At 38.2% G+C, this 24573-nt stretch overlaps 1 protein-coding gene across 2 annotated transcripts in view; it reads right to left on the reverse strand.

Moving 5' to 3' along the window:
* The window catches only part of LOC138707587 (cadherin-like and PC-esterase domain-containing protein 1), a 496436-nt gene that overhangs the window by 124085 nt on the left and 347778 nt on the right, over positions 1–24573 (reverse strand). For both annotated transcript variants that reach the window (XR_011334282.1, XM_069837194.1), the window contains exons 8-12: positions 15468–15703; positions 13496–13718; positions 11131–11277; positions 10986–11056; positions 449–638 (exon numbers count right to left, since the gene is read on the reverse strand). Coding sequence is in view for 1 of the 2 variants with exons in the window: in XM_069837194.1 (XP_069693295.1) it covers positions 449–638; positions 10986–11056; positions 11131–11277; positions 13496–13718; positions 15468–15703 (867 nt within the window). In the remaining variant the exon portion in view is untranslated. The remainder of the gene's footprint in view (positions 1–448; positions 639–10985; positions 11057–11130; positions 11278–13495; positions 13719–15467; positions 15704–24573) is intronic.

The raw sequence follows: 24573 nt of genomic DNA on the forward strand, positions 1-24573 counted from the left end.
GCCTTATTTCGCTAGTTTGTTTTGCTTAAATATGTATTTTAGGTATCTAGAAGGGAAAATGTAACAAAGAAAGTAATATTGTGGAAAATTTCGCGCGCATCGCTGTTGCAATAGGCCTAAATAGTGCCCTAATCATTCTCGGCCGGGTTTCAACTCGCGGACTGCAACGTAAATGCTTGGTAACCGATGGAAAAAGCCGTTGCGGAGTGGAGATCATCTCACTCGTAAGGCATCCTCTGCGTTCGTTTGTTTCTCTGCAGACATTTATCAATCTCATTGACTTTTCCTGGAACCGAACTCACGTCCGTAAGCGAGACTACTTTTGATCCGCCAACTCGAGAAGACAACAGAGGCCTCTGGCGACGCGCCAGCAATTGCAATGCGTCGTATAAACCCCATCCCGCCATCTACTGGCCAACCGGCCTCGGTGACTCGCGAACGCACTCACCGAATGGGCCCCAGGCGGTGCTCGAAGCGCGCTTGCACGTGGCAGTGGAGGGGCGTGGCGGTCACCCGAACCATCGTCACGTCATACGCCACGAAAGCGCGGTATTCCGTCCACAGTGGCGTGAACGGTGGGTCCAGGGCGACGACGGGCGACAACTCCAGCGCCCCCAGGTACGCGGACAGCGCTTCGTCTGAAAAAAAAAGAAAAATAGCAGTTCATTGTTATTACGCAGATCGACCATGGTTAGGGACAGCCAGCTATCAAATATGTATAAAATGTTGATGATGATGATGATGATGATGATGATGATGATGATAAAAGGAAATAGGAGGAGGAACAGTTAAATGTTACGCGATAGTGCGTTCTTGCAAAGGGAATTTGGGTTTATGTGAGCGCCAAGGCTATTGGTCACTTGTCCCATTATTTTAATCGTTGCTTTGGGGGAACTTAAAAACAGATTTGTAAGGGAAACGTCGATATCGGACTTAACTAGTGCTTAAAGTGGGCCGGTATAAGCCAGGTACACATACGAAACTTGGGAAACGGGCCGGTATTACATACTTTTAACAAGGCAGAAGAAATGCGAATTTAATATACATTTATATAAGAATGTCATTATATATATATATATATATATATATATATATATATATATATTATATCCCGAACTATTTTAGATTAGAATTAATTACTTAAGAAATACGATGAAAATATTGTTTATAGACTATAGTGTTTTTCAAACGTGATGGTAAAAAATTTAGGGATGAGAAGTACAGAAATTTACCGTTTACGAGATAATGTCATTATTTTCCTGGTTGCGACCGCCAGTGAACCCATCGCCCGAATACGGTAAAATACCAAAATTCATGCTTTGTATGTATGCTGCACTCTCCCCATCCCATTTCCTTCTAAGTGTAAGACGATATCTAAGCAGACAATATGGTGAACGGCGGTAGATAAGGGAGGACTTGTACTAGGTCACAGGATTTAAATCCCTTGGATTTTTGTGTATGGGGGTTATGCAAAAAGCCTAGTTTACACAACAGACATCACCACACTTGAAGAATTGAAGCATCGGATTGTACAGGGACATCATTTTATTTTTTCCTCGATTTTTATTGTACTTCAGTTTTTGAATGTATTTCACTCCCACCCCTTCTAGTAATGAAGTTCCAACTGTCCTCCTCACAGAACCAAGGCCGCATATAGTAAGCAGTACTGAGTTAGTGAGTATAGTACGTTCCAGAAAAATGTTCGCGTTTTCCAGTGACGAAAGAGCTTTCAATATTGAATCATATTTTCGCACAGGTACTGTCGTCCGTTTGCCTACGTCGCATCCCGATTTCCCCCACCTGCTTCTGCTCGCCCCCCTGTAAAGCCTAGTAATATTATACAACTATTACGTACGTAATATTATACAACTATTTAAAATAACTTAAATAAAAGGTCCTCGTTAAGTAATTAACTCTCACTTGATTTCCCCCCTTTCTACGATCCTGCGACATAACCACTTGGACGGACAGTAGATAGCATGTTTGACTAATTTTATCTGTGCGAGTCGGGCAGAAGTGAAGATTGAATTTACAGTACGTAAGCTACTCTTTTATGGAGTAGGTACAGAATTATTTCAACATGAGTCACTAGTGCGAAGGACGAAACTAATAATTGGAGTTAGATGCAATAGTCTATAGTGCGATAATATGCACAAAAGAACTGAAGCCTGTATCGAAATGAACGGTCACCATTTTCAAAAATGTGTTTAAATATCCATATTATGATTATTTTTCAATTTAACTTCATTCTTATTGTACGCTAATGTCCTGTAGACAGTATAATATTCACTGCATAATGAAACGTTCGCATGGATAACTCAGTTCGTGAGTAAAAAAAACTTATTGTTAGTACTGTACTGTATTTTGATTAAAGAAAAACCTAATGAAAATGATCAAACTCAAAATTGCGATATTTCCTCGTTTACGTAAATGGGTGAACTACTTTTCATACACCCTATACCTAGTAAAGTGATTTGTTTGTATTTTACGCCAGTATCATTGAACTCCAGTCGTGGAAGGGGGTAGCTAACTGTATTTCTGGTTCTCAAACGTTAATCCGAAGGTATAGCCAGGTTAATATTAAAAATGTTAGTAAAAATAAAATGATGTCCCTGTAGATGCCTTCCAGCAAATGAAGATTGCTCGAGCGCGTTCTTCGGTCTTTACGGAGAAGTCTAAACAGATGCATTCAAGTGCATGGTCATCATTTTGAACACCTGCTGTAAAATTCTTCAGTTAACATTTTCTTACTGTACTATATCTTGTTTATCCACAAACTTCACTGTTATTCAAACAAAAGACATTTCTTTTGTGTATATTCAATCACATTTCTATGTTGTTGATACCAACACCAGTTGGTTGAGGGAAATTCTCGGAGAAAAAATTCCAACTAGATATCTTGTTTCAACCAGGATTTTAACCCGAGCCGGTTAATTTCATTTTCAGACATGGTAACCGTTACTTTATAGTTCTATTATGAGATTTCAGTTTAGTCTTGAATATATGAAAGCACAAACGTCTTTTGCATTTATTAATAGGACTACTAGGGTTCCTGGAGTACGTTCAAATTTACATTGCAACTGAATGTGAATTCAAGAGGACTTTTGGATTTAAGGTTAGGGAGCTCCACGCTAATCTCATTTATTATTTCCTGTGCAGCCACATGCGCAGCGATGTGAGCGAGACACCGGCGAAAACAGGATGGGCTCGTGACAGGAACAGTTTGGGCGTGGCGCATGCGCGGAGCTCTCATGCAGTGCCAGCGTGATCCTTACCTGAACTTATTTTCGCGTGTGCATTCCCCATCAAATCAAGATCAAATGAAAAAGTCTCCTTCGCGCTCCGGTTACACATATTGCATTTACGAAGGTTAGGTTTGGTTAGTTTAGGTTTTTATTAACACAGTCCGCGTATTCCGCTCATGTGCAGACAGCCAAGATGATCCTGTCGCGAGCCGTACATGGCGAAAACTGAAGGGCTGCCAGTGTTGCCAGGTAGCTAAAATGAAAAATACCCACCAACTTTTGAAAAAAAAAAGTCCATTTTAACCTAAAAATGTCTGCCGATTAAAAAATTGAGTTTGCAAATGCGTGGCTGTAATTTAAGTAGAGAAATTAAAGTTTAAAACAATTGGTATCACAAAAAAAGCTTAGAACTCCGGAATTTCTAAAAATTAACATAATAGAACTATAATTTCAAAGTAGTTGTAATGTGAGGAGATGGATACATCGCTGTAGATATTTAAAATGATGTTCAGACTGTGAAAACCAGCGAAACAGGCCGATATAGTCAATCGGTTATGAAGATGATGACGAGGATGATAATGATGATAAAAATTTATATCCAAGAGAGATTTCGTCGAAACGAAATGTTCTTTTCGCCGATTTCATGCTTGCTCGTACTGCTTAAAGTTTAAAGTGTCCACTGAGGCGCATGGAAGTGGGTGCAGTACATTTTCCATGCTTGAACCTTATAAACATCAACAGAAAATGCATAAGTTATTTTGTAACTAGACATCGGATTTTTAGGCACTTAAAAACTTACTTTTAGGCACCTAAAATAAGGCCTGAATTTATTAAAAAATAGGCACTAAAACATAGACTTAGGCACCTAAAAATACAATTTAAAGCAGCTAAAATGTAATTTCTATCCACACAAACTACAGTAACTATAAAAATGCAATTAGGGCTAATTAGTGAGTATTAAGCATTACGGTATACAGTGACAAACAATAAAAAAATATTGAGGTTAGAAATTTCATTTTTGTTAAATCTTAAATTATGAATATTGGCACGTAATTTTTAATGAACTCTTCGGCCTTATTGCTCTAAGGCTGCTAATACATAAGTGCTCGTATTAAAATTATTTAATTAATTAATTAATTTACAATTAACACATTATTCATAATTGGCATTGCAATACATAACAAAGTTTTTCTCTAATTTTATATTGTGAAACTGCATTTTCTTTGACTTACTGGCTTTTAAGGAACCCGGAGGTTCATTGCCGCCCTCACATAAGCCCGCTATTGGTCCCTATCCTGAGCAAGATTAATCCAGTCTCTACCATCATATCCCACCTCCCTCAAATCCATTTTAATATTATCTTCTCATCTACGTCTCGGCCTACCCAAAGGTCTTTTTCCCTCCGGCCTCCCAACTAACACTCTATATGCATTTCTGGATTCGCCTATACGTGCTACATGCCCTGCCCATCTCAAACGTCTGGATTTAATGTTCCTAATTATGTCAGGTGAAGAATGCAATGCGTGCAGCTCTGCGTTGTGTAACTTTCTCCATTCTCCTGTAACTTCATCCCTCTTCGCCCCAAATATTTTCCTAAGAACCTTATTCTCAAACACCCTTAATCTCTGTTCCTCTCTCAAAATGAGAATCCAAGTTTCACAGCCATACAGAACAACCGGTAATATAACTGTTTTATAAATTCTAACTTTCAGAATTTTTGACAGCAGACTGGATGACAAAAGCTTCTCAACCAAATAATAACACGCATTTCCCATATTTGTTGTGCGTTTAATTTCCCCCCGAGTGTCATTTATATTTATTACTGTTGCTCCAAGGCAATTTCTTTGACAGAACCATTTTATGAGCGAAAAAAATTCTTCCCTATGATATCGAAGCAATGGATGCATATTTAAATCTAGCAATGTTTGCCATGCTGATTTCTTTATAGAGAACTACATCCTTCCGATTCTTCACGTTCCTACTGTCTGCTCAAGTGCTCAAAAAAAAAAAACCTCTCAGAAATTTCTTTATTCCTGGAACCAAACTATTACAGAATATTTGAACCTTGCCCACCCCATGACATTAAAATCTTTCTCTTTCATTGCTACACGAAAATTTAAAAGCATTTACGTAACAAATAGAAATAGACAATTTTAGGCTCTAAAACCTTAAAAATAGGTTTCAATGAACAAAATAGGCATTTTTAGGCACCATAAAACCGCGACTCAATCGTTCATATTTTATATAAAAAGTGAAGATATTTAACTAATTTTAGTTTATATCTACAGAAAAAAAATAGGAAATTTAACCTAAAATCCGAGGTCTAATTATAACTCGCAAATCAATACACCGCGTTATACAAACGCGAAACGTGTACTCCCGATCACGTCACACGGTGGAGTCGGTGACAGCACCCTGTTGCATACTTAAACAAGGTGTGTCTTAGATTAATATTTACCACCATCCTAGTTGCGCGCTCGAAAACACACACACACACCATGTACAGTCTTAGACACAAAACACGACCGATCTCTTGAATCGTGAATTTGTCAAAATCCAGCTTCGGACAGCGCTTGGTTCACATGTGGAAAAGTCAGTCGCATTTATAACCATTAAGATAGAGTATTTTTACCGTTGCACCATTTACCCCTTGCATATATCTTTGTAATTTCTGAATTATTTATAACATTTGATCTGTAAACCGACAGAAAACAAAACAAACAAAAATAAAATAAAAAAACCACAGAGCAGAGTCTTGAACACGTAGCCTCTAGTTTACTACGCAGACACGCTGCCCCTAGACCATGGTTTCGAGGAAGTAACAGTATCATTTGGAATATTGACAACAAATTACTGGAACTCTGCCGTTGCATAAGAAATTCGTTCACGTATGAACCTTAGCTCTTACGAAATCAACTGACGTTGAGACAATCTATTGGGACATAGTGTACGTCTGCCAGTCATATTTTGTCTAAGATGATACAAGCACGCAGTTCAATGTAATACTTTTCTCTATAATAATAATTACAGCAGGGACGGCCAATCATTTTGGGTTTGAGGACTACTTTTCATCTAAAAAAAATCACTGAAATTCTACTAGTAAACTAATGGCAGAAATATACCAGAAAATTGAAATGATTTATTTCATTACCGGTATTATAAAATATATTATTATTTCCACTTCTGTTTATTTTCTAAAAAATGTTCACATGCTATCAGGTACTTAACACTGCAATCCATGGCTAGTTGATTTTTTATTTTATTTCTTTCAAGAAAAATTTCACCTGTTGTGAGATACTTGACTCTACATTCCATCAGTAAGTTCATCATGTTGAAAATCATATGACGTTACTGCTACTGTCGGGGATCACAAGTTTTCCGGTTTTTCTGTTCAGTTTTTATTGTGATCACTGCAGAGAATTATGACTTACATGAGTATGTAGATCTCAAAAATGCCGTCAAATAAAATGCTAGCTTTAATATTTTGAATAGATCATTTCAGATAATTTTAAGTAATCGAGTGTATTGCTCTCAGTAACTCTTGCTTTAGGTCGCAGCACAACTGTGCGGTTTCTTTCTCTACTTTCTTGCGTTCTTCTTTCACTAATAAAGATATTTAAGAACCGAGTTCTTTCACGCAATCACTTTTCAGCTTCTTAACTGGAAATTCCATGGAAGTGGTAACGTCTTCCAACTCCGAGAACTTTTTAAATCTCGTTTCAAATTCCGTGTGGAAAACATCTAGCTGCTTTGCAAAGCATTCGAATCTAAGAAAAGTTTTACCCCTGAGGTTAGGTAATGGTGGGTAGGGGCGAGTTAGGGACGACTGTTTTGACGTCGGCCATACTGAGGCCTGTTGTGCACCCCGAATTTATTGGATGGATGAGGATGAGGTGTACCAGCCAACCGGCCGCATGTGACCCCTCATCCGCTCACCTAGTGAGGGCCTCCTACTCTCCCCCACCCTATGTTCATACCGCCAAGTGAGCAACAAACTTCGAGACTTGGGACCCGATACAATAAGTTTACTATGCATGTACTATAGGTTGTTGACTCGCTGCAGGTAGTGAAAGGTAGAGATGTGTTGAGGTAACAACGTTGCTATTTAGAGTAGAGTACGGAAGTGTGGGGAAACAGACACATATTATGTACATTCTGAAGGTAAATATACATTACACAATGACAATTTCAAAAGAATGTGAAAAGCATTTATTCTCCTGTCTTTTATAAGCATTTGTGTTTAGTTATACACAGTGTTAATAGTGGAAATAAACATGTAGCAATTTTAATTTCTTCATTTATCCTATTGGTCGTCTGTAGGAAGTGCAGTTACAGTACCGAATTGCAATGTACTACAAGATACACTCTCAGTATCTCAAACGTAAATCTTTTTCGGTTATCTGCCAAACACAGTTTGTTCTGTGAAAAGCTGTGTTCTGCGTAGAATGACGTGATAGGAGCAAAAGGAAAAAACCTAACATCATTGCAGTCTCTAAGAGACAGTCCTTTATTCTCGGATGACTCTATGTCCACTAATTTGCTGTTTACATTACACAATGTTCCATATCCGTTACTTTTACATAAAATTGATTTCCACTTCTGTTTTACACGTTCAGTAACAGGTGTACTTGGTCATTAATTCTCTGTGTCATTTCCTCAACTAATTTGAGAGCTTCCGGCATCTCTTGCTCTGACTTTTCTAACCGTGTAATAGTTTCAGACACAGTTTGAGAATGTGTTTGTATAAAAACCAAATTATTCGTCAGAACCTTCAAATCCAGAGCGTTTTCCTTTGCGTATTTGTTGGCATTCGTTCTACAGTACCCCCACCCACTGTCCGCTTTACCACTACACTCAGTACGCCGTTATGCGGATTTCCCACTGAACTGCTCTATTGGGTCCGAAGTCTCGAAGGCTAGTGATCAAGCAGCAGAGGATCCATTACAGCGGCCCTTCTAAGGTGTGAGTTGTAATGGCTGGCACGGTATTTACCTGTGCCTCCATGTTAATTTGAAAAACCGGTGCACTTGAATTATTCAGGTACCCAGCTTTGAAGTCGTTAGCCCTGATAAACACTTTATAATTAGTCCTCTATTTATGTTATTAACTGCGATGTAAGCACAATGACTATTTGTTTGCATTAAGTGGCAGCTACAAGAGTCTGGGGAGTGGGTTTGCTGTTCGGCAGGCGAGTTTGACTGCGAAGGCAAGTCCCGAATTTAGAGCCCGGAGAGCAAGCAAACTACTTGAATTTTGAAAACTCCTCTAGAAATTGAAAGGGAAAATTTTTGAAGGAAGGGACCAGGTCTGTGGCCCGTTTCTTTCAGGTCTCATCCCGACATTTGTCTTAGCGCCCGAGGAAAACCACAGAAAACCAAGGCAGGCTGAGTTGTACTGGCGACTAAGCCAATTAGCTTGTGGGGTTGCTGTAATAAAATAATTGTGACGGAGACATCGTATCGATCCTTAAAAGGGTGATAATTTATTGAACATATTATTCGTGTACAATACTTCTTATTGACATTTAGGCTACATCAATAGTCACTTGTGTCTACTGTATTAAAATGTATAGTCGCAGAGAGTGCATGTACGACTTCGAACTTTCTAGAGGTGTCGATGTTACGAACGTGGAAGCCTTTGTATTCAGACTGCCGAAAGGTATCCAATAGGGTTCGCGAGTAAGCTAAAAGGTAAACACACTCTGGAGGATAACTGTCAACTTCATCGCTAGACGCATGGAGCTGTCAGTTGTAGACAAAAGAAGATAATGATTCAGCTCACCGCGGACTACTTGGCTGATGTCTTGGACACCTTAGAATTATAGTTTATTGCATTTGATTTATCAATTCATTGCTTTGAATTATCGATCACATTAAATCCTTTTCCTCGTCTTCATAGGCGAAACTTCCATTTCTGCAGTGACATGTTAGTCCTGATATTGGCAGAAACATGTTCCATTCAATGTGTGAAGAGCATAGATTTCTATTAGTCATGAATTACTTTAAAATTGCGAGGAAATTAATAGAGTCGAAATATTTTAAGCTACGAATTTGGAGCGATACGGTGTGATGGGGAAACATGGAAATGAGATCATACCTGACTGCAAACATTTTTGTATTCTCATTGAAATTTTCAAATCTATGTGCCTTCACGTTGCACTACTCTTCCTTGGATTCCATTGCTTTCAGATGTGTTCAATTAAGGTACTTGAGTACTGCTACTTGGTAATATAACATTTATGGAAGCACCGTTAACTCAATAATAATAATAATAATAATAATAATAATAATAATAATAATCAATATCCGCGGCTCTACATCTCTTTAAGGGTCCAGACCGAACAGTCGGCTTCTGGCCTCACACCACATATCGAAGCAGAGGTGGACGATCATCCAACCAGAATGTAGGTATCGTGTGGTTAACACGATGATTCCCCCATTCGTTATAGTAGCTGACTTTCGTAACCGGATTTCGCTACCTATCGTAGTTGTCCAAGTGCAGCGCAATGCTGGTTGGACACTGCTACCATACATTGGCCGAAATTTCATGAGAAAATTTATTCACCCATGAGAACTGGAACCAGCGCGCATTCCGTAACGCGAGTCCTAGGCAGGATGCCTTAGACCACGACGCCACGAACTTAACGATTTATTAGTTCTGCAGTGCGTTCATAATGACAAATAAATTGAATTGTACGTGGAATAGAAACCATCCATTTGGCCCGGATTCTTTCCTTCACGGTCAGTAAAGAAATTCTATAACATAACTAGGAACCGGAATTTTATGTACATATTATATTTCTTCCAATCTAACCGTATATAAATAATAAATCTTAGCGAATCTTGTACTTACAATTAATATATTAAAATTTGATACTACATATTTTTACATATTTACCCCACATTACATATTATGGTTTGGTATTACATAAATCTGCATATTTAGAGGTTTTTATTCATTTTTACTTCTTTCAAAGGGAAAAGAAAACTTCTGCTGGGGAAGTTTACAATTTGAAATACACATATTTAAAAAGCCTTTTTACCTAACCGAGAAAGGATATATTTCGGGACGACACATAACATCTTAGTTCCAGGAAGTAAAAGAGGCACACAACCCTTACCGCCCACTGTAAATATGAGTGAACAAAAGGCAACCTTGCTCATACAACTACTTTGTATTGTAAAAATGAAGAAGAGAATAATCTCATACACATAAGCGGACGACATAGTAGTAGGATCTAAAGACCTTACAAAGTTACAAGAAGCAATAAACATCGTGGTAAAATGGTGCAATAAAAACAAATTTGATATAAATGTTGACAAGAAAGAAATGATGATACTCAGAAACGGCGGAAGAGCACCAGAAACAGTAGAAATCGTCATGAAGAACAGAAAATTAAAAATTGTACCAAACTACAAATATCTAGGCTTAACAATACATACCAGCGCAGATAGTTATATTAAATATTTTCATGATCTTACATATTTTGGTACATATTCAGCTTACTGTATTTTTCTTACACAAATATGTACATAAAAATCCGGTCCCTAAACATAACACTAGAGAGCTTTCCTTCCCTTGTTAGGAAAGCCGTGGTAACTCCTTTGTCAGCAAAAATAGTTGTATGAATTGCAACCAAGACTTACGTATCTGAGAAAATTTATAATTCTGTGGCAAGTACATGTTAAAACATAAATTAAATATAAAGCAATTTCTGCAATGTACTCGTGTTGTGCATACCTTGCGAGCAGTTGCGGTCGATAGCCGCGTCCGCGCCCGCACCGCGAGTCTGCACGCTCTGCAGATTCAAGCTGAAACAAGAAGTCAGGGTCACATGACGCAAGGGTTGATGGCGGGCTTGGTCATTTCCAGAGGGCAGTATCACCTGGGTGGCAGACGAGGATCGCTGGGGTAGGCGTACTCGTCCTCCGACTCCGACTCCGGGTCTTCCCCGACGGAGAGGTCGTGCATCTCATGCTCCAGGTATGTCTGGATGGCGTGGAGGTCGGCCGTGCTGTGGCGCAGGCTTTCCCTGCAACAGTGCGGGGACTCGAAATCATAACAGAGTTCAGAGCTCACACGGTTTGCTTGGAATGGCCTGACTGACTCCTCTTCAAACTGAAACCTGTTATTCTTACATGATCAAAAAATCTATGCTCAACGCTACATATTTAACTGCTGATATAACGAGCAGTCTGTGTCTTATTCATCCCCCCCTCAAATGGTTGATCTCTGAGTGTTACTGAACGACGGCCAGGAGGAATTTGTGCCGTACTTAAACGAACATGAACAGCGTTTAAATTATTTTATCGACTAAGGGATTATTCATAGAAAATGTGACAAATTATGACGATAGTCTAACAACGGAGGTAATGGGAATAGTAAGGAAAACAGATGCACTCTTGGAAAACCTACCCCACAGTCGCTTCATCGATCACATATCGTCACCTGAATGCAAGAACTAGGTAACGTGATTTTTTCCATTTTGTGACATTGCCTATTTACTTATTTATTGCACTAAGGAATATGTCTCGTTTTCTTTTACCTGTTTGTTACATTGGAAAATAGATGTCTCTGGTATCGTTCGATCAGTTACCTAGTTCTTCCATTACATTTTGTGCGATTTTTTCTATACTATTAAAGAGATAACTAAGAAAACGCAAATTTCGAGTTACCTAGGTCTTGCATTCAGGTGACAATATTATCTTACAGCATAACAGAAAGTTGAACATTTATTTTATCTGTGAAAACAAAGCATTTCTCTCGTCTTCTGTTTACAGCAGTGGCCGGCAATTCTTGACTCGCGAGTCAAATGCTTAATACACAAACACGATGGAGGGGTAAGGCGTGAATTCCCACTCCTTAGCCATCACTTGATCATTAAAGATTAAGTAGTTTGAGCATCCTCCCGTCCTACCTTCCCCTTCGCTGTGTATTGCGGGCTGTATTTTATATGACTTAATCTTTGCCTAACACTAGTTTAGAGGATCTTATGGTTTTGTTATACTGACGGCAATAAAGCTGGAATGTTCCGACCTTTCCAAAATTACGATGAAGAAAATCACAGGCTGGAAAATGTCTTGTTCATATTGCCTTCTTAAGGAAATAAATGGGGACAGGAATTTTTTCTTTCTGGTGCTGACATAAATTGTAAGTGAAACGAATGGACGTGTTTTAGTGTGTTATATCGACCCATTGGTGGTGAAGGTTCTCTATAAGGAGATCTCGTCTAGAAGATACTATTATTATTTAGTCAACTGTTCGAAGACAGGTACGAACCTCAAAAATGATACCAACGTGGCACCACTTATGAAGCAACTAGGCAAGGAAATAATGTGGTAGGATGGTCAGTTCCTTTATCCCTCCATTGCATATTCAAGTAGTCGGACTTCAGATGTATAGAAACAATTTTTCTTCCTCTCACATCGTCAAGTAAGATGTACTGCCTGATAATAGCTAGATGCACATATCAGCCAGAACCTACAGATACTACAGTATATATACTAATTAAAATAATATTGACCTCAACATGACGTTGGCCGTTACAAGACGTGGTTGTTGTTCTGATATCAACCTGAACAGTCACTGGGAGGTGATTGCTGTTCACATACAGATGTGAAGGAGCTGGCTGCTCTGGCACTGACCTGAACTAGGACTGAAAGTTAAAATAAATCGTCCTGGTTTTGTTCTGAAAAATGAGGTGAAGAGAAGAGTGTGTTGTTGTTGTTGTCCTGGTATTGATCTGAACAAGGAGTTGTGGGCTAGCAATTGTTCTTTTCTTGATAATGATTTCAACTTGTAGCTGAAGGTTAGAAAGTGTTGTCTTGATATTGACATGAAGTCGTAGTTGAAGTTTGGAAGATGGCGTTGTTTTGGTGCAGAAATGAACTAAATTTTAAGGTTTAGAAGTTTTACTTTCATTCCTGATACAGATTTCACAAAAGTACGTAGTTGAAAAGTTTTGTCTTCCTACTGATCCCAGTGAAATGTTGTTGGTAATCTCGATACTGATCTGGACAAAACGTTCATTTTATGAAAATGTTGGTTCATAAACTGACTCCTACTGAAATTCAATGCTGTCTAGAACATATTCTTGCTGTCCTGATACTAGTCTCAAGAAGGAGTTATATTTTAATAAACTTAGTTCATTTGTTACTGATCTGAAGAAGACTGTGGTCTTAAGTTTCTGGTCGGACAGTGATCTCAACTAAAGGTTTAACACTGTAAGATGTTTATAAGTTGTTACTGACCTGAACAAAGAATTGGCTGGTTGGAAGATATTGTGACTATCTTGGAGCATGAAAGCCTGCAGCTCCTGCAGGAACCCCGAGTAGCGACTCCCCGAGGCGGTAGGGTATAGACGTCTGAAATTTCCTGTGTTGAGCAGTTCTCTTCGCGACGCTAACAGCGACGCCAGGTCATCTTGCGTTAGACACAATTCGTGTGAAATAAGGCACTGCATTCCCGTTATACCTGCACAGACGAAGAATATAGACTGAGACATGTTGCTTTGAGCGCTATTCCGCAAAATTCTGGATCCATTCATCCTGTCCATGAAGTCCGGTATCAGTTTCCTTAATTTATTACGCAAATACTACAAACGTAAAAACTCTCATATGTATATAATATGAAAGAGGAATGTAACTAGCTTTGTTTGGATTTTACCGTCAATGTTAGTAGTTCACCCATTCGCCGAAGTTGGCGGTTTTGTAAAGATGGCGATCTCTGGTGCAGAGTGTGCTTTCTGTGTGCTCGAATTCGATAAAAAGAAGAGTGCTACGGATGTCCAACATAAATTCCCTACTAAGTATGACAAGGAGGCACAAAGTAGGAAGGTAATGTATGCCTGGTATAACAAATTCGTCCATGACGCTGGATCGGACGTGCTAGAGATCTGGATAACTGTTTAGAAAACATGGCCGCCAAGGTCACCGGATTCGACTCCCTGAAACTTTTCTTTTTTTAATTGCCTCAATTATGATAGTTTTGCTAAACGCAAAAATAGAAGATGATGTCAAAGACACTTTCGTAGAAAATTTACAAGTTCTCCTATACTTAGTACGTATGCTTGTGATTTAGAAATTAGTGGAAAAACCGTGCAAGGGGATCACTACTGAATAGAAAGAAAACTAAACGTAAATATGTTCTTACTGAAGATAAATTGGAAGAGATAGGTTTAGAAGCTAGTCCGAGAAAGTCTATCCATAAATTAGCGCAAGAAGTCAATTTCACAGAACATGCACTTCGCCGTGTTACTACCAACATATGTAGGGCCTATGCGTGGAGAAAGACTTGTAGGCATATTTTATGTCAAAAGGAGAACGCAAGGATAATATGGGGAGTATCAGAAAAAATGGGAAATCAAAGAGGTCAAAATGAATACAAGGATAATAAGGGGAAGACAAGTATAACAAGGGTGATAGGGAGAACAAGGGGAATACAAGAACGAAAACTGCGTTTGGGTGCGATCACTTGCGTCGGCAGATGCATAGGTTTACTGTGCTGCATATTTTTTGAGACGTTGCTAGCTCACTCAAGCTCAACCGGCAGCGGCCGTTCACATCTCGTTTGATATGATATTCCTTCCACTATTCCACAGTTTATGCATTATCTCTGTTTTCTCATCTGCGAGCAGTAACGGAGAGAGAGGGTTGCTTTATTTTGTGATGGTCAGTTCCCTAGTTCCCCTCCATACGCAGTGAAGAGAAAGTTGTTCTTTTCACAACTCTACAATTAGAAGAGAAACTCACTTTTACCAATTTGCTAAGTGTTCAACTGATCACGCAACTTCGGTTTAGATGTGTTGCGATATCATCCCACGTTTTATATCATATTCGTCATAATAAACCGCACTTTTGCTTAATTTCTGGATATGTTAAATCTGGGCAAGAGAGTTCTTTGAGAAGAGGAAATTATGTGTATGCGCGTGGTCGTCAAATCTGTGTGAACACACAGGGGAATGCCACTTTACAATTTCAATTCTTTTGACACGTGATGTGTCGTTATCGGTATCTGAAATGTTAAAGCTAAAGAAAAAAAGTGTGATCTCACAAGAGTGAAAGTTTCAAAGTAATAATGACAGTTCATGACAGAGAAATGATAAGAGGGAAGTCTCTTTCTTGCCCACCAAAGATGAGATCTGTTACCGACATCGAAACCCGGTGAAGCTACTTTCGTTACTTGGAACTTTTTTAACAGACTACAGAAAATCAGATGTCTCACCAGTGTTTAGCGCCTCTGCAACCCCCCGTAGCGAGTCGAATACGCTGCGATGGACGGAGTCTGTGGCGAACAGCAGCTTGAGGGCGTCAGAGAACAGCGCCTGCCGCACGCCGTCCTGCGTTCTGCTTCCGTTGAGTGACTCGACGCTGGGCTGACCGCTCACGCCTAGCACCACGGGGTACAGGGACGAGTTGTACATGAGCTCCACGGCCAACAGCTGGAAGCAGTGCTCGCACCTGTGGAAAGGGGACACCATGGCAAATAAGCATACAAGGTGGAAGGGGACTGATGCTTCCGTTGAGTGACTCGACGCTGGGCTGACCGCTCACGCCTAGCACTACGGGGTACAGGGACGAGTTGTACATGAGCTCCACGGCCAACAGCTGGAAGCAGTGCTCGCACCTGTGGAAAGGGGACACCATGGCAAATAAGCATACAAGGTGGAAGGGGACCGATGCTTCCGTTGAGTGACTCGACGCTGGGCTGACCGCTCACGCCTAGCACCACAGGGTACAGGGACGAGTTATACATGAGTTCCACGGCCAACAGCTGGAAGCAGTGCTTGCATCTGTGGAGTAGTAGTAGAGTTTAAGAAGAGCGCGTCAGCTACTATGGCTATTTGCGCCCTTATCTAAAATTCTTAATATAACAAAGACATAAATAATATAAAAATCAGAGTGCTAAAAGAACTAAAAAGCGTTGTCACAATAAAACGAGGCAAGCGCATCTGTGGAAAGGGGACACCATGGCAAATAAGCATACGAGGTGGAAGGGGACCGATGCACCAAATTTAAGAGCTGATTCTACATGTTATATATAACAAAACTTTTATTACACTTTTCCTGCGATGAAGCATCGTTAAACAGGAAAAAACTGTCTTGCCCCAATGTTTGCAGGGCTCTGTTGCGGTAACGGCTCGAAAAACATGGCTGATTGTTATGCAAGCAGATTAGTAAAAATAATCTGAATTGTTAATGTCGTGAATATTTTTTTTTTTTTGCATATCAAACTGTTTGGCCATGAATTTAAATTGAATAATTGCGAAAATAGTTAAAATAAATCTTGCAACACATCGCGCTGTCGCGCATCACCGACTGAGTACAGCAAAGGGTGAGGGGAAGGTAAGGACTGCAGACTGAGTTTGATAGTTATTCCAGTAGCCGTGATGTTGCCAAATGCTTTGTAGAAACATAACGATTTCCTGTAAAACGGTAAATGTTAGAGAGAAAATTTATTTAGATTTTTTTAAATCTCTCATGATCTATTACCAGTTTCATTTTGATGCAGAGGTATTTTTAAGTAATATTTCCTCTCCGTATACTCGCAGTTGCCAGCTTATTGTAGTACTGTATTATTAATAAGTAGACAGTGGATGCGGGATGACTTATCGTTGAATGTAGGTGCAAATTTACTATATGTTACAATTTTTTCATTCAGACCATTGGCTGAACAGGTTTTAAACGTAAACAGACGACGTCAACATGCTACTGTATCTCCGTACAGTCAGAATGAAAAGAAAAATGTACTGTAGCACATACCTCGTTATCATTGATGGAATTACTAGAGTTGCAGTGAACGACGATATAGTCTCGTAAGTTGTCGAAGCTGAATCGTCTTCGCCTATCCTGCAGGATAACACAACTGCACACATTGCGTTGCAGTGTTACTATGAACGGCACCTCCAAACTCTCCTGGACCGAAGTAGTTAAAGAAACCTGGAGGAAATATAACGCAGCCACCAGAGCAATAAGCTACCTAAGTGGCATCAATCGACCTGGCTGTATAACCGAAACACTCCTCCACCTATACAAAGCATTGACTCGATCCCTATGCATACATCCCTCCATTTTCCTCACATAAGCCCCTCCAACGACCCAATCAAAATTCGAAGCCCGCGAAAGAAGAATTCTCTGCAAAATCTTCCACCTGCACAGACGCACCAGAAACAACACAGTTTACACTACCACAAAAACAAAGCCACTCTTCACACACCTAAACAACATAAACAGGAAATACACACATTCGGCAGTAAATCGCGTATATACACAACACATCTTCGCAAATCCACCGAACACAAACAACAGAACAACACTGGAGAGACTCCTCTACAACTACCACCAGCCCCAAACACCGAACTAAAACACACAAACAAAACCGCAAACATGTGTTGGAAATTTGAATACTGTCTGAGAGGACACACGACAGCAACAGAGAGGCAGATGAATAAAATAACACCACACCATGAAAGTCTCCATAACCATTCAGACGCTTCTGCCACCGGAAGGGGAAACTAAAATCGCAACAAAAAATATGTATGTACGTAAATATGTATGTATGCATGCATGCATACATTCAGACAGTGTTCTGCCCAAGATCAGGTCTTTAACTGCAAACCCAGCATTTTTCATTCTTCCCAAATCCTTTCTTTCCTCTTAATCTCCCCATAATAATACATTAACGTTGTCTATCAGGTGACATTTTTTACCCCGAACTCTTCTCCCGTTCACCATTCCTGATATGTACCATATGTATATTATATTAATACTAACTAGTCCCCTACAAATATAGCAAATCAACAAATTAGGCCTACACAAAATAAAAGGAATCAGTCACTGCACTCACACACCTACTGGCACTTATGCCAGAAATAGTTTAAATATGTGTGAATATATTTATATGGTTATTTATGTACAATGGCTGGAGAGGGCGTCCTGCGCGTTTAAGACCCTAAATCGGCCTCTGGCTCAAAGCCAGAAATGTCAATAAACAACAACAACACTATGAAGGGACCGGGGTCCCTTCGTTCTCTACGCTGCTGTACTCGCCAGGTACACAAAAGACGGACGACACGGCATGTGCCATATACTCTGATACGAAACAACTTCACTTTTCCTTAAGTCATCCCGCATACACTGTCTATTAATAAGCATAATGTTTGAGATATTAGTTGAAGTAATGAATCGTTCTTGACTAATTGAATCGTCAATTGCAGAACCCCACGTCAGATCCTTTCTCCAATTCAGTCTTCCATATGGTTGTAATATTCATATATAGGCTTTTAAAGAGGTGTAGAAACCACACGCGTACAATGCTCAGTGTACATTTTGCTGCGGCAGTAAATTACAGTGAATTGCAAGATCTCAAGTCTAGTGCATGTGAAATGTTTTAGAAACTAAAACAAAGGACTGCTTTTTTTTCATATTTTAAATGTCAGTAAAACCTTAAGTACCCGCATAATGCGTATAATTACATTAAAAACCAACAATTGTAATCTAGACTCTCAGCCCACATGTACGAAATATATATCTCCAAATAGTTTTCCTCTAACATAATTCTTTTTCGATTTCCCAGAAGTTTACATTTCCTGACTTACGCCCTTAAAAAACCGATTCACATATAGCAATGTTTTATTAGAGATGGCGATGCTTTTGACGACTGAGAGTCGTGGCTGGACCTGTTTAAGGGGAGAGGATGGTATTTTTTTGGTGACAAATGAGTTAATTTTCAAAACAAATCTTTAAAATAGTCTGTGATATGTGTGGAATGCATAGCATAACATTTTGTGGGTATTTGTGCCATTGAGTCGCCATTTTTAAACTTCCTGCGTTATGGATTTTTAAATCACTCGCCCACTTTTATTGTTGTTTCCGGTAAATTAAATTTTCAATTTTTTTTTCTTTAAAATACCCTTTGATATGTGTGGAATGCATTGCATAACATTTCTTGGGTATTTGTGCCCTTGTCGGATGTTGAGACGTCATTTTTAAACTTCCTGCGCTATGAATTTTTAAATCACACGCCCGCTTTTATCGGTTTCCAGTAACTTAATTTTTTTTTGCTACATTGCCAGACAAAAATGGATATAATTTCTGAACTATTGAAGATACGTGCATGAAATTTAGAATACACATTCTTTAGACTATTAAGAAACTTTTCTCTGTAACAGAATTTTGTTAATTGATTTCATTTAAAAAATACGTCCGTTTGTTTGCATGAAAGGAAATCAGAAAATTGTTTTTCAATTTTAATTGTTTATTTTACAAAACGTAGGGACTAATATCAAAATTCTGTTAGAGACAGTTTGTAGAACATGCTTTTGAAAATACATTGCAAAAAATTGTTTGAATCTATCTTTAAAAACGGTTTAGATATATCGCTCTTAGTACAATCCTGCATTGGGTATATTTTTTTTCAAATTTGGGCTTCCCAATAATTTTTTTGAAAACATTTTTATTTGGTTGAGTTACCACAGCTATGAGCTCTCTACATAAAAAAATAATATTTTACACCAAATAGGAAAAAAGATAAAAAAGAATACCATCCTCTCCCTTTCTGCTTAAGTAAAACACCTTCACCTATGCAACAGAGTTACGTATTTTAAAAAGTTCATTCAAAATTTTATATCTTGAAATTGATATTAACATATAATGCAGCAATTGATGCATTTCTATCAGAAGCTTTTTATCGTCGTGGTGAAAGTCTGTTCGCTAGTACCCATGAGTCGATTTCATCTTCAAAAATTAAACCAATGTCTCCCTTCTGTTTCGTACTGACGAGCTATAATTCTTATTCAAACAACGTAAGCCGATTTCAACATTTCATCATAAAGCTACAACCCTTTGCACCCACGCTTACTTCACTTCAGCGTAGTTTTAAACGAACGCTCGAGCGCAGGCACGTGGAGAACAGGTTGTCACTTACAATTCTCCACTCTCTCTCTCTCTCTCTCTCTCTCTCTCTCTCTCTCTCTCAGCTAAAATAGTTGGTCAGTAGTGAACAATATAGCGATGGGATTTGTCCGTACGCAAGGGCGGGTTACCGTGTTTGAACGTCCCTTGAATAAAAAAATACATATTTAGATTTGATTTTTATCAATAATCGTTTTCCCTTTTCTAATTTTTCACTGTCCGAGTAACAAAATCTACATCGACATAAGGCAGTGATGCCAAAACAAGCGCATTTTTCTGACCTAGACATCGTGAGTGGGCATCAAGCGCTAAGTATGGAAAGAGGAAGAGTTGTGTATATGAATAAGCAGCCTGTTGGATTAAGAAAACAGTGGTGCACAAACTTCAAACGGAACGTGGAATTTTATGTCGTTATTTTTATATGGCTTCTTTCCGTTCATATTTTTTATATTGTCTGTAAAAACAAAAGTATTAAGACCAATTTCTTAATATTGCTGTTGTGTTTTAAATGTTGATAACATAATAAAGAATTAAGAAGGAATATTCACATAAATTCCATAGTAGTACAGTACAACTATACTGTACTAAATGGATGAAACACATCATTCATAAAGAAAGTGATATCCCCCCCCCAAAAAAAAGAGAGATTGAGTATGACATGATAAGTTGGAATTGATATTGATGTTATCTTTAACCTTATAAAAGTAATCAATAAACTATTCAAAACAATATTACAGTACAGAGCAAAGTTACCTAGGTGCTGTGTATGTTTTAAGTGTAACTGATATTCCATAACAAAACTCTTATCGCATTATGTTTTAAGGTGATATTTGTCAGCAACTTCCTATCATCAGAATATTAAATTATTTTCTCGAAATCTGCTGAAGCTATAGAGATGACATTTTTGCAACACATGGGCACGTATCTTTTGCTTATGATGTAACAGTAGTTGCTTTGTTAATTCATTTCCTTACAAACAATTTCCATGCGAATATTTTCAAAATTTTCAATACACTATCTTCAGTAATACGTATTTACGGTATATTAGATTTATGAAAACATTCTGTAAGGCTACTAAATAAATAGGCCTATATCTGAAAATTTCACTTTTCTATAAAAAAAAGTTGAGAAAACATTTCTTTTGAGTAAAATAATCAAACTTGTGAAAAATGAGCATTAAAATTAAAACTTACTTTCTTATAATACACTTATACTTCTCAGACAAATCTAAAAATTAACATGGATACAGTTTTAATAAGTTCTCTTCCCTTTATCTACTGAATCAGTGCTGGCCATCCCTGAATATAGCTCGACCAAGCGGCGTATACTACCTCTTTCGTTTGTCTATTTCCTTTCCGCTGTAAAGCGCTCAGGCTCTCCTGAGCTCTAAAGCGCGCGCTTGCTCCTATGGGCATCAATTGACATGGCTGACATAAGGCATAGTCCTCCTACCCCTGCTTCAATATAATCCATGGTGCTTGGTGCTTCGGCACGTTCGAATTATAACAATGCTATCTTTATTATAAAGAGACCTACCGCCTAATACCGACCTTGTAATAAAATGAAGCTGGAAAAATATGAAATTCAACTTGTTTTGAAATATATTGGAAAGGTTGTTTTTGACAGTTCTGCAGTGCAGATATTAAATATTGTGCATTGTCATCTTAACCCCTTCAGACCTGAATTTATATTAAAAACAATTGAAAAAAAAATTGCCACATAATCATTCTGGGGAACCAAAATTCCCAAATCAAGTCTTCAGGGAAAATAAAAATTTGGGGACAATTTTGACCCCTGAGGCCCCAAAATTTTAAACTTTATTTTTAATTCAGTCATAGAAATGTTTCAAAAATAATATTCTCCATTTCCATCACATTGAATTTTTCAAAATATTTAAAAGTATCGAAGATATTCCAAAAAAGATAAAAACAAACAATGTACACTATAATGTACAGCAAGCCCGAAGGGGTTAAGAGAATATTCACCCTTTCGTTACTTTGAGTTGTGACTTTATTGTGAAACGATAAATAACGCAGTAGTTGATACAAGTCGTTAAATAACCACGTAAAAAATGAGATAAATCCCTCTGAATATACGACTGAAAAAGTAGGAGTATTTATAAATTATTGATAATTCCAAGAAAATTATTAAATATATTAAACTTTTGATATTAATTTCAACGACTTTAAGTAGGGTTGAGTGGAAAACTGGAGGTTGCACCACAGGAAATGTGTATAGCCTATTCATTGTCTGATAGGGCTGTAACCGTTACACTGGAAGAAGTTGCCGCCAAATTACATTCGCACATACAACGCCTTGCTGACACGGTAACCAGCGAAACAAGAATGTCAGTGAAGTGGCCGCTGCAGTAAGGCGTATTGCAAAGAACGAAAGGGTTGCAAAACTCGAGAAACGTAAAATATGAATTCCGTAACATTCAGACAGAATACGGTATCTGAATGTTAGACTCTTCCGTGCACCATGTGCTTTAAGTACTTAAATAACTAGACCGCAGAATAGCTTAACACTTTTTCAAATAACTGTATATAATGATGCAAACTAATTTATCAAGTTCTAGTACGGTGCAGAGAAAAAGTCAATACGGATAACTTTTCTAAACAATTGTGGCTATTACTGACAGGTAGAAGAAATATTTTTCCCTTGCGTTTTAAATTTCTCTTCTGTTTCTATAAATAACTCCATCGCTTACGTGATCTGCAAGTATTTCATTATTTATTTTGGTTCCTATTTCATTCTTTCAAATTATGTATGTATGTATGTATGTATGTATGTATGTATGTATGTATGTATGTATGTATGTATGTATGTATGTATACATGGAAAAAAAACTGTGCGGCTGAGAAACGTCTTCATAGCAGTCATGCTGTACAGCTGTACAGAAGTTTTGCGTCACGCTATGTTTATATTTGCTTTCACTGTTTTCCTTCCCACGTTTCTAGAACGAACCTAACCCTCTTCTGACGTTATCTGTCTCTAGATGATGATTAATGACATAAATCACGGAACGTCCATATATACGAATTCTGACAAAAAAATCCTCAGGTTACAGCGATTTTCACCGTGCATACATGTGAAAAGAACATTGGAAAAGTCTTTTTCCCAAAGCGTGCGTTAGCTCATTGGTCAAATGCTTGCTGCCAGTGCATTCTGCAATGATGTACATAAAATATAATAATTTTAGTAAAAATAGTTCAAAATAAAAAAAAAACAAAATGGCCATGAACTCGAAATCTATCCGTTGAACAGTTCAGGAAAAAATCGTTGTCAACTCAGAGACATACATACCGACAAACGGACGTTATACCGAAAACGAGTTTTTTTTAATAACTATACCTGGTAAGGTTTATCTTGTCTCAGTAGCAATAAAACCAAGTCCCTTCAAATGAGGGTGGAGATTATAGGAGGGTTGTAAATTTTCAGGATTCCTTTCAAAACCTTGTTATTGTACACGCTACCGGAACTCATTTTCTTGAAAGACAAGCTCAGTGACGGAGCTACACAGTACGAAGAGAGATATTTTGTAATTTTATTTTGCGCTACAGAATGCATCAACTAGTCCCTTCCGCCACTGGATGGATGGACTGCACCACTCCACTCCCCCATCGCCAGAACAATACAGACGAAGTAAGACATCTCCTTTCTTTCTCTTTTCACAGTGAGACAAGATACATCATCAGGTTTCGAGACTTTGGACCCGATACAATAAGTTTAGTGTGCTGGTACTATAGGTTGTTGACTCGCTGCAGGTAGTGAAAGGTAGAGATGTGTTGAGGTAACAACGTTGCTATCTAGAGTAGAGTACAGTAGTATGGGGAAACAGACACATATATACATTCTGACAATGATAAGAGAATATGAAAAGCATTTATTCTCCTTTGTTTTATAAGCATTTGTATTTAATTATACACAGTGTTAATGGTGGAAATAAACATGTATCAATTTTAATATACTATTGGTCGTATTTAGAAAGAACAGTTAGAGTACCGAATTGCAATGTACTACAAGATACATTTTCAGTGTCTCAAACGTAAATCTTTTTCGGTTATCTGCCATACACAGTTTGTATTGTGAAACGCTGCGCTCTAAGTCGTATGACGTGACAAGAGCAAAACGAAAAAACCTAACATCATTGCAGTCTCTAAGAGACAGTCCTTTATTCTCGGATGACTCTATGTCTACTAATTTGAAATTTATATTACACAATGTTTCATATCCGCTATTTTTACATAAAATTAATTTCCACTTCTGTTTCACACGTTCAATAACCAGTGTACTTGGTGTCTCGTTAATTCTCTGCGTCATTTCAACTAATTTGAGGGCTTCCGGCATCTCTTGCTCTGAATTTTCTAACCGTGTAATAGTTTCAGACACAGTTTGAAAATAGGTTTGTATGAAAA

This window comes from Periplaneta americana, chromosome 10, assembly GCF_040183065.1.
Source record: "Periplaneta americana isolate PAMFEO1 chromosome 10, P.americana_PAMFEO1_priV1, whole genome shotgun sequence".
In the NCBI taxonomy this organism is placed as follows: Eukaryota; Metazoa; Arthropoda; class Insecta; order Blattodea; family Blattidae; genus Periplaneta; species Periplaneta americana.